This window comes from Melospiza georgiana, chromosome 5 (assembly GCF_028018845.1).
Source record: "Melospiza georgiana isolate bMelGeo1 chromosome 5, bMelGeo1.pri, whole genome shotgun sequence".
Taxonomy (NCBI): domain Eukaryota; kingdom Metazoa; phylum Chordata; class Aves; order Passeriformes; family Passerellidae; genus Melospiza; species Melospiza georgiana.
This window is the reverse complement of record NC_080434.1, coordinates 30,669,906-30,683,607: the sequence shown is the minus strand read 5'-3', so window position 1 is coordinate 30,683,607 and position 13,702 is coordinate 30,669,906. Positions and strand designations below refer to the sequence as shown.

General features: G+C 35.5%; 1 protein-coding gene across 2 annotated transcripts in view; it reads left to right on the top strand.

The window, feature by feature from the left end:
- The window catches only part of LRBA (LPS responsive beige-like anchor protein), a 368,385-nt gene that overhangs the window by 52,039 nt on the left and 302,644 nt on the right, over positions 1-13,702 (top strand). For both annotated transcript variants that reach the window (XM_058024236.1, XM_058024237.1), the window contains exons 14-21: positions 375-454; positions 1,762-1,824; positions 3,623-3,720; positions 5,897-5,989; positions 6,786-6,894; positions 7,429-7,510; positions 9,144-9,267; positions 9,525-9,717. In XM_058024236.1, coding sequence (XP_057880219.1) covers positions 375-454; positions 1,762-1,824; positions 3,623-3,720; positions 5,897-5,989; positions 6,786-6,894; positions 7,429-7,510; positions 9,144-9,267; positions 9,525-9,717 — 842 coding nt within the window. The remainder of the gene's footprint in view (positions 1-374; positions 455-1,761; positions 1,825-3,622; positions 3,721-5,896; positions 5,990-6,785; positions 6,895-7,428; positions 7,511-9,143; positions 9,268-9,524; positions 9,718-13,702) is intronic.

Here is a 13,702-nt window from a genome sequence, read left to right as displayed (position 1 = left end):
GTATAATAATGTAGCTCTTGCTTTGAGCTATGGCGGAACTTAAGAAAAACCTGTGAACTGCAAAATTTTGAAATCTGGAAATTCTGACCCAAAGTTCTGGTATCAGTCTTATTCCTTGCATGGAGTTGGTTTATAGCACTGCAAGGGAATGTTAAAATCTTCAGAATTTAGGTGAAGCCTTAGTGGAACCTCACTATCCAGACATTTTGCTAGTAAAAAGTGATAAAACACAGTAGTGTTTTGTGGTCTGAAATGGAGGCTGGGAAGACTTAGAATTGTGCCTTCACCCAGAAATTGCCTTTTATTTTTCTTTTTGTGAAAGTGCTGTGCTAATAACGACTTTTAATTTTTATTTATCTGCTTTTTTTTTGTAGATGGTCCACGGCCTACTCAGAAGGAGATTTTATCCCTGCGAGCATTTTTGTTGATGTTCATTAAACAGCTAGTCATGAAGGTAGGATAGCTTTAAATTAGGGTAGGATATTTGAGTTTCCTTTCACAAAGAAGTCCCTAACGTGCTTTAAACATGTTGAATTTTGAGATAGCAAATAGAAACAGCTGTGTAAGGTGCTTCTTTTTGTTGTGGCTCTTGCCACAGACAGCAGTGCTCAAGGATGCTTTTTTTCCCCTTTTAAGCTGTTTTGATTAGAAATGGAGCTGTTAGTAGCTTAGAAATGTTTACTGTTGGGGAAATAAGTATTTAATTTTTTTTTAACATGAACAGTATCAGCCAGCTATGTCATAAGTGCCTAAAGACTAAATAGAAACATTTGATACTGTGTGCTGTGGGTCAGTGGGACAGAGGATAAGAGACTATGAGTAAGTTTCATAACTGTTTCTTGGACATTAGAGGAATATTGGAATTCAGCAGCTCTGTTGCTTATAGGCTCTTCATGACCTTTTCCTATCATAAGTTTTTGTTCTCTCTGTGTAAGCCCTGCTCAGCAATAACAAAAATATCTCTATGTTATCAACAGTGTTTCCATCACAAATCCAAACCACAGTGTGTGTTGTCTCCTGAAAATCAATTCTACCCCAACCAAAACTAGCACAAAAATAAATACAGCACCCATTGAAAAAGTTTGAGTTTGATCCTTTGGCAAGTTTTCTGTTTGTACATAGTGGTGCAAAATCTTTTTGGGAAATGAAGGGCTCGCTTTAAAAAATAAAAGCCCTATAAGTGAAGAAGCCTGCTTTTGCCAACCCTCATCCTGTTCTTGGAATCTGTTGGCTTTTATTTTCACAAAAATACCTCAAGGCATATTGCTGGCATAGGTGCCATAAATAATTGAGATTTCTTCAAAGTTGATAGCAACTGAAGATGGGCTTCTCTAGTGGATAATAAGAACCAAACATAGATATGGGTATAGCTAAGAGGCTTGTAATTAACTCCAAGATCTGCTTTTGAGTCCTTTATGCTACCTCAATTTAATTCTTCTATTAACAGGAAGCTCTCAGTTCAAATTGACTGTATCAATTAACATGTATTACTCTAACAATTTCATATACTATATTGCTATTTATATTGTTTTTATGCCTGTGCTGAAATTGCTTTAAAACACTTTTATGGCATTCAGCGGGTGCTTTTGGGGGCAGGGAAGGAGCTGCCTTGCAACTATGAAGCTATTACAGGATCAGGTGAAAGCAAATTTGGTGTGTGGTACTTGCTTTGTGATATAAACGTTTCTTGTAACAATGATTTTTTTGGAAACAGCATTCTTTATTTAAAAGGTGATACTTAAAACCTGTTTGTTTTTAAAGGACTATGGAATAAAGGAAGATGAATTGCAGGCTATCCTCAATTACCTGCTTACTATACATGAGGTAATTTTTAATTTGGGGGATGTGTTTATGAAGAATGCCTTACTAGTGCTGTTTGTGACCAAATGTTTGACTAATTTCAAATATAACCTCCTTTATGCCACAAGATGGCTCTGCAGAGGAAGTAGCAAACATTGTCCAATTCTTAGAGTAGTGTGCTGATATGCCAATATTCTTGCAGTGATTTAAGCACTATGTTCAATGTTAGATTGAAGTTCATTAAGCCAGTAAGTCAAAATGGTTTCTTATGTTCTACAAACCAATTTACCAAGCAGAAAAACAGATGGTGAGACTGACTTTAAAAAAAGTCAAAACCTTGTTTTAGGCAGCCTAAGTAATATTTTTTGTTTTCTTTTCCCTCCCCTTTTTATTTTGCTTCTTAAATAAAGCAATAAAATTGAAAACATGCATTAAAAAAATAAAGATGTATGTTAATGGCATCTAAGAGAAGCATATAAACTTAATTGGGAGAAAATGTTGGTTACCACTGATACATCTGCATCTTCATATTTTAGCACCAGGAAAAGGCACTTTATGCCAGATGCAACATCAAAGACAAGGGAAATGGGGACATAAATCTAACTGATCTCATTTCTGTAAGGATTCTTGAAATGGGTAAAATAAGGAATTAATTGAACTTCATTTCAAGCAGTATAGATTTTTGTATTTTTAAAGAATTTTGCTTACACCTATACTTTCATTTTATTTTCTGTGCTGGTTACTACTACTTGGTATTACCATAGTCAAGCAATTCTACTTTATGTGGAGAAGTAAATAATAAGACCCTTGGTACCATATAAGAGTGAACTAAAATAGCAGAAGCTTTACATGGCCTTCAGATGAGGATGTGATATTTTAAATATCGTGACAGTTTGCGTACTGACGTGTCAAAGATCCATGCATGCTGAATCCCACAGTCTAAATGTAGATTCAGAAAAACATCAACAAAAAAAATAAAGTTTAGCCTTCTCATATGGCTAAATAGTGATAGCATCTGTAATGTCAGCTGTTAATATCATCAGGTGAACAGAGTTGTTCAGGAGAATGTAAAACTGATTTTTCTAATTGAGTATTAGAGTATTTGTACAGAGTACTCTAGAGTAAAGAATCAGAGTATTTGTTCAAAAGTGTTGGTCAGTGTTTTATTTGTGGACTCTTTTTGTTTTAAAATAAACTTTCATTTTAATACTACAGAGTATGTGAAAAGACAGTTTCATTTTGTTATTTCTGAGGTTATTTTTAGTTACAATGAACTTGGAACAAGTTAATGAACTGTAGCTTAGAGTGCTTTAAATTAAAAGTATGGAAAAATTTACCAAGGGACTTGAATTACCCATTTAAAATATTGTCTGTGGCAGGTGGTAGTATTTTTTTCCTTGTGATTTAGACATTTCTGAGTAGAAACTTTTCATTAAACAGCACCCTGTGCCCCAGAAAATGTGCAGCAGTTTATTTGTAGCTCCTGTGCAGGAGAGGATTGGGAAATACACATGAAAACAGAGGAGCATGTGTGTGGAAGGAAGTAACATGGTCTAAATTTCCATTACCTGTCAAATCCTTACATCCCAGACACTGATATATCACTGTTCACCCTAAACAATTAAGTATATTTTTTGCAATGTTTTCTCCTGCACTTGCCTTTAGAGCTATAGTTCTTTTGATCCTGGCCAAAGTGATTTGGTCCTTAGTTTATTATTAATCTCCACATACTTTTGAAATGTTTTGTAGTGGTTCTTTTAGCCAAAACAATGTTCTGGTGTTAATGTGTTGTGAATTCAAATTTGTAACTTTTATCCAACAGGATGACAATCTAATGGATGTCTTGCAGTTGCTGGTTGCTCTGATGTCAGAGCATCCTGGTTCTATGATTCCTGCATTTGATCAGAGGAATGGATTACAGTAAGTTTGAATTTTTTAAGTTGGAAAAAGGAAACAGTGTTTTGACCATGCTGTTGCTTGCAAGAATTCCCATGAAATCTGAATGGTTCTCATCAGTGTGTGCGTTGCAATCAGAGGCTCCTCATCTTGGGAGATTTTTGGGTCCAGGTGTTCATTTTGACAAGAGGTGCTGTTGGATTTATTATCAATGAGGTGGTTTTTTTTAATGTTTCCAAGCTGCCAGTCACACTTAAACAGGGAGTGATCCGTTTCAGTCTGTGCATTGATGTCTTCATCTGCTGGTGCTCTGTCTTCAGCCCCCCATTCTTACAGATGTCTTACAACTGGAAGGGGGCTGACAAAAATTGATTCAGATGTGTTCTGATCCTTGTTAGTTCTCAGCCCATTTTTTTTTCCTGTGGGACTTTTCTGGAAAAACTTTTTATTTGTTTAAAAGTAGCACTTTGTGCTATGCACTGTTTGGAATCTTTTTCCCAACAAATAGAAAAAAAGTGTTGAACACTATCGTGAGAGAAAAGTAGGAGAAATAGCAAATTCTACTTGTACAAGTAGAAATCTGCTAGAGGAGTTAAGTTATGACTCCTTTTGTCTTGTAGCTCTCAGAGGGTGGTCACAGTATTGAATTTTCCTAATTTAACAGGAACCTGCCTGAACACAGTGGGGAAAAAATTGGTACAGGCAAACGAATGTAAGAACAACTCATAGAAGGATGTGGGGAATAGTAATTCTCTCACTGTGTAAAGGCAGAGTCTCGTTTCTTACACCTATTTAGTTGCACCTATTGGTTAATCCCTGTTTATATATATATATTCTTTTTCCAGTTGCCCTTTCTCAAGAGACTGCATTCAGGCATGTTTCTGTTTTCTCCCCTTTTAGTGCTGGACTGATTATTTTTCTTTTTACCCATTTTCATCAGATTTGATTTCATTTGTATGGTAATGTGTTACGTATGGGAAACTAATAAAGACCTCTAAATACTAAAGTATTTGAATGTCAGGTTGGGTCTCCAATGCAGTACATTTGGTCATTTGGTTTTATTTAACAACTAGCAGTAGGTGCTTTTATTTTTTGTTAACAAGTGTATGAGCAAGTCAGCATGAATAGTCAGTCCACAGTGAGAAATCACTTTGTTTTCCTGTCTCATTTGTTACGCTCCTTGCTCTGGTATTGTCTCCAGTCACTTAATGGATTGTTTGTATGCTTCTTGATACATCTACTTTTTGCAATTAAGGCATAATAATCTTGAAATTTAAAAATAATTTTCCAAAACTTTATAAATATTTGGAGTTCTCTTAAAATTAAAATGTTAAAGTAACCAGTCTAGTGGGGGGAAGAAACAAAAAGCAAGGAAATGCTTTTCCCCTATACAGTTAGGAAATCCTGATAGTATTCTGTAAAGAAAAGAGGAGAAATGGATTCCATTGCTTGAATGGCCAGTGCATCATAAGTTTTGCTTATTTCTTTCCTTCTATAGTTTCTGTGGTTGCAGCATTCTCCAGGATAAATTATTTGTTATACATAACTGTTTTTTAATCACCTTTGGTTTTACCTTTAATTCCGGTATCTGGTATAGAACTAATTTTTTTTTTTGGGTCTTAGTTCAGGTGTCCTCAGAATTATTTTTGGGTATATAAAAATAAAAGTACGTAACTATTGATGAGTGCTCAGTTGTGTGCAGATAAGGCCTAAAAACTTAAATTCCTTTGAACTCTAAAACTTGCAGATCTAAAATGCTATATTGTAACTTGGGATAGTTTTGGAAAGGCTTTCCAAAATTGTTTAAATGAGGTAGGCTTTTTCCTTCTCCCTAGTGAAATGATCCAAATTTCTTCAAAATTTTTATCTTAACTTATTTATGGTAAAGGATAAGTACTGTGCCTTCTGTTCCATGAATATTTTCTTTTTTTAAAAAGAGCTTAGTAGTCCATGTAGATAAGTAAAATTGTATTTCACAGATTTAAAGATCTGTTGAATACTATGAACCACAGTCCAACTAGAATCAGATAGTGATGTGGCCCTAAGCACTTGACTGTCTAAAAAGTAAGTGATCAAAGAAATTGGATGTAACTGATAAATACATTTAGATGTCTGAAGTTTTTATGGGAGGTTTAGAAGGAGCAAAAACCTGCATTTGTTATTCACATTGACAGAAGACCAATGTGTTTTCTCCACTTAGGGTTGTCTACAAGCTTTTAGCATCACAAAGTGAAGGCATCAGAGTGCAAGCTCTGAAAGTGATGGGATATTTCTTAAAGCATCTTTCTCCAAAGTAAGTACTGATTTGGGTCTTAAAACTAAACCTCCCAAGAAAGGAAGGAGTAAAGGTAGGTTGTGACACAGACATTGTATTTGTTGCTTTGGGTATAAATTATTGGGTGTGTATACACACATTTGTGTGTAAAGGGGAAAAAAGCTATAATGGAGGTTAATCACTATATAGACTTCACTGAATAGGAGCTGCTCTTCTTCAACTACCCCTCAGTCTATTTGTCACAAATGTGTTTTTGATATGGTGGAAGTGCTTGTTGCTGGCAGCTAGTGTCCAGGCATTATCACTCCTTATCAAGCTGATTGAATAGTTACTTGCAGTATGGCCTCCTTCTTTTTGAAGTGACCCTTTTCCAGTGAAATTAATAGCAAGAATTAGACTGGTGAGACAGAACCCCTTGTTACTGAGAACTAGCTTTAATGTGTCTTGACTTGACTGTGATAGTAGATAACTATTGAGATTGCTGTCCATGGTTGCATTTTTGAGTGAAGTGAGGGCCAAGGTGTGCTCTCCTCAGTGTTTATCCAGAAATCCCCAAGGCTGTGTTTCAGCTCTTGGGGCCCATGGGTGAGTGGACCTCATTTATGGAAGAAAGGTGGCTGCCTTCAGGGAATGATTTGTCCTTTCAGAATTTGAACACTTCCCCTTTTCCTTCACCAAAAGTGAAAGACTTAAGAAACAAACAAGAAAAATATCTTAACAGTGATTTTATATTTCTTGAGGCACATGTTTTAAACTTTTTCTCCCCTAAAGCAAATGGAATGCGTGTTTTTTTAATCTTTCTCTACCATTTTAGGAGAAAAGCTGAAGTCATGCTTGGACATGGATTGTTCTCTTTGTTGGCTGAAAGGCTGATGCTTCAGACAAGCTTATTCACCATGACCACATACAATGTCCTGTTTGAGGTAGTCATACACTGTAGTTAGGATTCAATCTTTCTAATTACTTGTAAGACATTGTTAGAAAATTGCTTACATATTTTTGCTGATATGTTCCAGATGACACTAAACCTTAGTGTGATGCAGCTGAATGCTGCTTTTTCCCCCCCCCAAAGCTCACTGCTTTGGATTTATCCCCTCCTTAACTTGGTTATGCTCATTATGAACAATTCTAGATAATGAGTAACCTGTATGTCTCAACCAGATGCTCATGTAGATGTGGAATTTTATTATAGCAATGATCTTGCCTTAGGATAATTGCTTTGGTTAGATTCACATTCATCTTCCAGTGTACTTTAAATAACAGTATGCACTTAAGAGAGAAATAAAAGAATAAAGCAGCTTACAGAGTTTTAGAAACAGGATGAATTAAATTATCAAGAAAGTTAGTGGGGATTTTTTGGGATCATTTTTAGAATGATGTTGATTGTGCTGCATCCAATATTTTTCAGTAAGCTCTCTTCATGTACATTGATATGGCATCTTCTTTTTTCTTGCTAGATTCTGACTGAACAGATTTGCACTCAAGTAATACATAAACAACATCCTGACCCAGATTCAATGGTGAAGATACAAAATCCTCGTAAGTATGGTACACATTTTTAAGTGTTACCTTAAGAAAAGTCTGCTTTAAAAGAATCCCACCAATGTACAAGCTTATTAATTACACCTATCAGTCTTCTAATCTCAGTTTTACATTTTTTTCACTCTAAAAGACAGATTACTTGTATTTAGTTGGAGTTATGTACAGAGTATGTCTCTACAGCTTTTTGAAAGACATTTTATGTGTCTCTAGTTCATAACTCACCTTTTTTGGCTGTGCAGAACATTATGAAATGGTTTTTCAAGACTTTTATGCACAGGATACTTTGATTTAATACATGTTAAGGTATTCCAGCAAAATTTGAATGCATTATTTAGTGATGTCAGACTAAATTACCTAAAATATGGAAACACCTTTCATCTTAAATTAAATTCAGTAAGACAATGCTAGATGGAAGATAGGAGAAATGTATCTGCTCACTGTTCTGGTTAGCTTACTTTATTGGAAATATCTTGATATGAAACTTTAGATGTCTTTAGAACTGAAAGAAAGTACTGATCTCCTTTCCTGAATTATGTACATTATTAATGTGTTCTGTACATAATACAATGGACTTATGATAGTTTTGGGAGTTAGCTTTTTTCTGGAGAAATAACAGATTTTTCACTTTTCTAGCTTTGTCATTAAACGTAGGTCGCAGTTGTAAGTTTACTTCAGGTGGAAAAGGGGGGAAGAGAAAAGAAAGCAAAGCAGAAATGGAGTAAATAAATCTGGTTGCATTGTGCCATTTCCCTTCTGGTAAATTCATATGAAGCAAGAGATGTTAGCATGTTTCTGTTGCTTTCTCCTTAGACTTTTGGAGTTGACAGTCACTGCTGTGGTCAGTATAGACTATATGGGGACTGAGTTGATTCTGAAATAATGGAGGTCTGGTAGGAAGAGTGACTTCCAGAGTCCCTTTTTTAGATCATTATTGTTATCAGATAAGGAATTTCTCTTTAAAGAAGTTGTACAAGATGAACTGCAACTATCACAGTGACTGTGTTCAAATTGCACCCTAATTCATTTACAAAGTTGACTTCTTTTAAAGTAGCAAGGAAAGTCACTGCCCCTCTACTTCAAAAAGTGCTATGTACCCTGAATTTTGACCTCCTAAAAACACAGGAAACTTTGTGATAATAAGAGATAAAATTTTATATGATTTTTTTTATAACAGAAACTGATAAGTTTCATTGGAAGTTGGTTGCATTCTTTGAAAATTCAGTATTGTTAAGGTAGAGCAACATCTCATAAGGTAGAGCATTTTTCTCATATATTGGTTTTCTGAAGGATGCTTTTTTATGTGAACCTCATGTAAAAATTGTTCTGACAGATTCTGATAGCTTGTCAATTGTCATGCAGTAATATTTGTGTTACTTAAACATGGTAATTCAATGAATTCCATGTTCTTTAGAGGTATACAAATCCCCCTGATGGGTGACTAGGTTTGAAAAGTATTGGAAGAAGGGATTTGTTATACTTAAACCTACTTCTCCAATAGAGATGCGCTTTTTCTCAGTATAAAACTTTTTTATGTGGTGTCCCTTTCCTTGTGCGAACACTGTTGAAAGAGGCCTTGTGTTTTATGCTGTGCTTAGTTCTAATATTTTGTTACTCACGAACTGTTTTTCAGAGATTTTGAAGGTTATTGCAATCCTGATCCGTAATTCTCCACAGTGTCCAGAAACTCTGGAGGTGCGGCGAGCCTTTCTCTCAGATATGATTAAACTGTTTAACAACAGCAGAGAAAACAGGAGGTAAGATGGCTTGTTTTATGCACAACTATATAAAATAAATAACAAAGTCTCCTAGTAAATTAAACTCATGAGGGCAGATACAGCTTCATTGCTGTTTCAGCAAATTCTGTGCTCTAGCAAAGGTGTCAGTATGAAAAATTAGAGAAGCTTTGCATGTAGCAATTTTTTAAAGCATGTTGGATTCTTGACTTAGCTGTTGTATATATTTCTAAGATATATTTTATAATCTGATTCAGTAGCATGTGTGTGTTTTGCAGGAGTTTGTTGCAGTGCTCTGTCTGGCAGGAGTGGATGCTTTCCCTTTGTTGTTTTAATCCAAAGACTTCTGAGGAGCAGAAGATAACTGAGATGGTGTATACCATATTTCGGATTTTGCTGTACCATGCAATAAAATATGAGTGGGGTGGCTGGCGTGTGTGGGTGGATACACTGTCAATCACACATTCAAAGGTGAGATTCATCAAATTTTAGGAGCATTTCTGAAAAATTTTGGTGCTGGTCTTGCTTTTTAGTAACAGCAGCAACACAAGGTGGCGCACCAGAGCTATTCATCAACAAAAATACCTTTTAGTAACATCAGAAGGCTGTAAAGCAAATGAGTAAAAAGCAAAGAAATCCAAGTTAAGGTAGATGCTTCTGCTGTTAAACTGTCATGGAATATGAGGTGAGAGTGCAAATCCATGCAGCATGAATGAGACTATCACCCTTTGTTATTGTTCTGTCTGTTGTTCTTACAACCAGAGTAACATCATAAAAGTTATTAGTGGCTCTCTGAATGAGGCACAGTAGTACAAAAAATATTTTATACTGTCTTATTCTAAACAAGAGTGAGGCCAGTGTGGGCCTCAGAATTATTCTGGTTATCAGAATATTTACTTAAAATGAATTAATTTATAAATTACCTATTTCTAAATGTGTGCAGTTAAGCAGTGAAAAGGATGTCTGTGAATCCAGAAGATCACTTTATGATACTACGGAATTGTTGGCATTTCTGAGATCTTGGATTTTGAACAATTTTTTTTCTTAGCAAGGGTCAGTCTCTGCAGACAGCAAGAACCTTGTTATTTTGCAGCTCTATTTATTGCATTCAGAGGCCCATAGTGCATTGTTGGGCTATGGGAGACAATTGTAAAAATCTATGTAATAAAAATGGGTGAAATAACTTCATTAAACACTTACTTAGCTAAGTGGAATTCCTGTGCAAAGTGCCCAGGGCCACACTTTAACCCTTACAGAGATCACATTTTTGGTGTTGGACCATTCTTAATATACTTTTTTGTTGGCTTTGCAGTCTTCAAAAACCAGTTTCCTCTCTTTGCCCCACGATGCAGAGGGCATGGGTGAATTGGCAAGCTGTAACCAGAGTAAAGATCCCTAATGTGCTTTTATATAAAACTGGCATAATTTAGCATGTGTGTGATTGCTGGGAATCGCTGGGAATTGTCCCGTGGGAAAGATGGAGAGATGAATAAAAGGCCACCTTTTAACTCTTAGTCAGAGCTTTGGTATCTTGAATTTAGAAATTAGCTAGCACATTATCTTAAAATCTGTAGTTCTATTCCTAGACTCCTTTTGTAAGATAATGTAATGTCAGAAATCTTGTTTAAACAACATCAATGTCAGAAAGGTTATATGGATTTTTGGTCATTCTTTTCAGTGACTTAATGTGGCTAATCAATGATGTAAAGTTCCTAGAGAAAATGTCCCAAGATTTTATTGTGATGCCATGGCCAAATGTCAAGAACAAAACCCTGCAGTTTTAGAAAAGACCGAAAAATAGATAGATATAGATAATGTTGGTCTGGTTTATTAATTTGTATTTTAAGGGCTGCATGTTTTTGTGAGACACCATGAATGAGAAGATGACCTACTTCAGTCTGTGTTTCTCATTGTTTGTTCCTGGCATGCTGCAACAGGGAGGTGTCCTTGGTTGTAGAAATAACTCCCTGTAAGTTTTCCCAAGTCTGACTTTGTTGACTTTCTGGTCAATGTCTAATATCTATCTGTTCTTCCAGACCATTTCAGAAGAAGTTGAATGATGGCACATTTGGAAGTGTATGAGTGTGGGCAGAGTGTGGTGGTGGAATATTGAACAACTCCTAAAGGAATTCAGTTTCTTTGGCCATCAGTACTAATACTAGTTCCAGAAGCCTAAATGACAGTATTTAAACAGCAAAAGCAACCAAAACCAAACTTGACAATATTGATATGAATGATGGTGCCATTATCAAGATTTTAAAATTTGACCTTTATTATGCACTTTCCATTTGAACTTTTTTTGTAAGTAATGCATACAATTCATGCTACTAGCCAGATGAAACTAGATGATTCTTCAGAGCTCCCTGTCTATTACATAAACATAAATTAGGATAAATCACAAAAAAGGTCTTGAAAAATGTCCTTTTACATTAACAGATAATTATAATGATTTTTTAATCCTGTTAATTTTACTTATTTTAAATGGTCTTGTGTCCTGTTTTACCACTATTGAGATTCATAGAGATTCACACATAACCTGGTGTAGGCATAATTCAGTGGGCAAATTGTTCGATGCTAAGTGCATCTCAGATGTTTTTGATTTCTAGCATGCTTTCAAAGTAATGTGGGAATTATGGGAACAAAAATATTTCTTTAACATTGCTAAGAGAATAACCAGTTTGGGTTTTTCCTATTTCTCTCTAATTGTATTGGGTTACTGCTTATTTTTCCTTTTTATAACCCTCTGTGCCATTCGTGCCACTAATTTATAACACCATTCCATGATAAAGAACAAGTACATAAAGGACCAGTGTTACACAATTGGATAGGTTTTGCAGAGCTACACATCAAGATACATGCAGCTGCTATAAAAAGCCAAAGAAACTCAATTGCAATTTTATTGTCCAGTTTGATAGATTTCCTGCCACCTTTGTAGCAGGGAAGCTGTTTGTCACTGTAACCCTCTCCTCCAACAGCTGCACAGCGTTTTATAAACAGCAGCGGCTTTTCCAGCATAATTGCACTGCATTGGCTTCCTTGCATTCACAATTTAGAAGGTGTGTAGGTGTGTGCAACCTTTTAAAAGCCAGATTTCTTAGTATTACTCATATATATTGTTAATTTCCATATTATTTTTTGATGCTTTCCAGATATTAAACCATTGTATACAAAGGTGTTTAATCTGTTGCTTCTAGTTCAGTGAAAATACTATTGGAAAAATTAAATCACAGCTCCAGTTTGTTCTGACTGGCCAGTGTTGAATTTATGAAAGCATCCGAAAACTTTTATTTTTTAAACATTGCAACCATGCTGACTCAGCCTTAGATTTTTATCCGTCTAGTCCTGTTACTTTTTACAAAGGACCAATGATTTGGGGGTTAATAATAGGAAACAAGTAAAGAATGGTGGAAAACTTCCCCTTTAACCTTTCAGCTTCCCCAGTTTTTAAAATAATAAAATTATTTACACAGTGCAATGCACTCCTAAATTATCTGAATGTTTTAAACTGGGAAGACTAACATCTGCTTATTTCAGGCCCTTAAATATATTTTACTACTTAAAAGTTGATTCATGTTACCTTTCTGTTAAAGAAAATATATTCAGGTGAAGAATTATGTTTGGTTTTAGTAGCTCAAGAAATTTTCAGTGAGTGAGACTCAGAGATGTTAATATGTGTAAGTGGCAGTTCTGTTTAAGTGGAAGAATTTTATTCATTGATCTGAATGAGAAGTATAATTTTAAAATGTTAATAGTGGGACCTTACAGTACAGTGTATTTCTAACTAATTGTTAGTTTTCAGTCTAAAGTACAGTTGTAATAAACATCGTGACTTTTAAGTAAATTTACATATTCTTTTGTGCCCTCCTCATTTAATTTAAGGGAGGAGAAAAGAAGCCCAGAGCATTTATGAGTGCTATGTTTGCCAGGCTTTCATCACTGTCTGATGAGGGAAAACCAGCAAAAGCTGCAGAGATTAGGTGGTGGAGGGGTTAATATATGGTGGCAATTAAAAAACTAATTTGCAGAGAAGTGAATGTGGCTCAGTAGTTTTAGAGGGTAAGAGGCCATCGGAATCTGGAATCCAAATCCTGTTGGCATCCAGGATTTGCTTAGGATGCTTTTGTCTGTTTTTTATCCCTGTCATGAGGGCAGGAGGGTCTCCCACAGCTGAGATCTTCAGCTCCAGGGAAATCTGGAGGTTTCAGGTGTTCTTCAGTCCTCTGAAAAATTTATCTGCATTGCCCTGAGGGGAAGCAGAGGTTCCTGGCCCGGAGGTCATTGTACCACTGCCAGTTTTTGCTTGTCGCTTGTGCCATGCCCAATATGTCAATGAAGCAAAGCTGGGAGTACCCTTGAAATCATTCAATATTATGTTCAGTCTAATGGTGTAAATAGTTATTTTTAATAAATATTACTTATTCTATGTAGAAATGATTCTCAGCTTGTCATCTGAGTT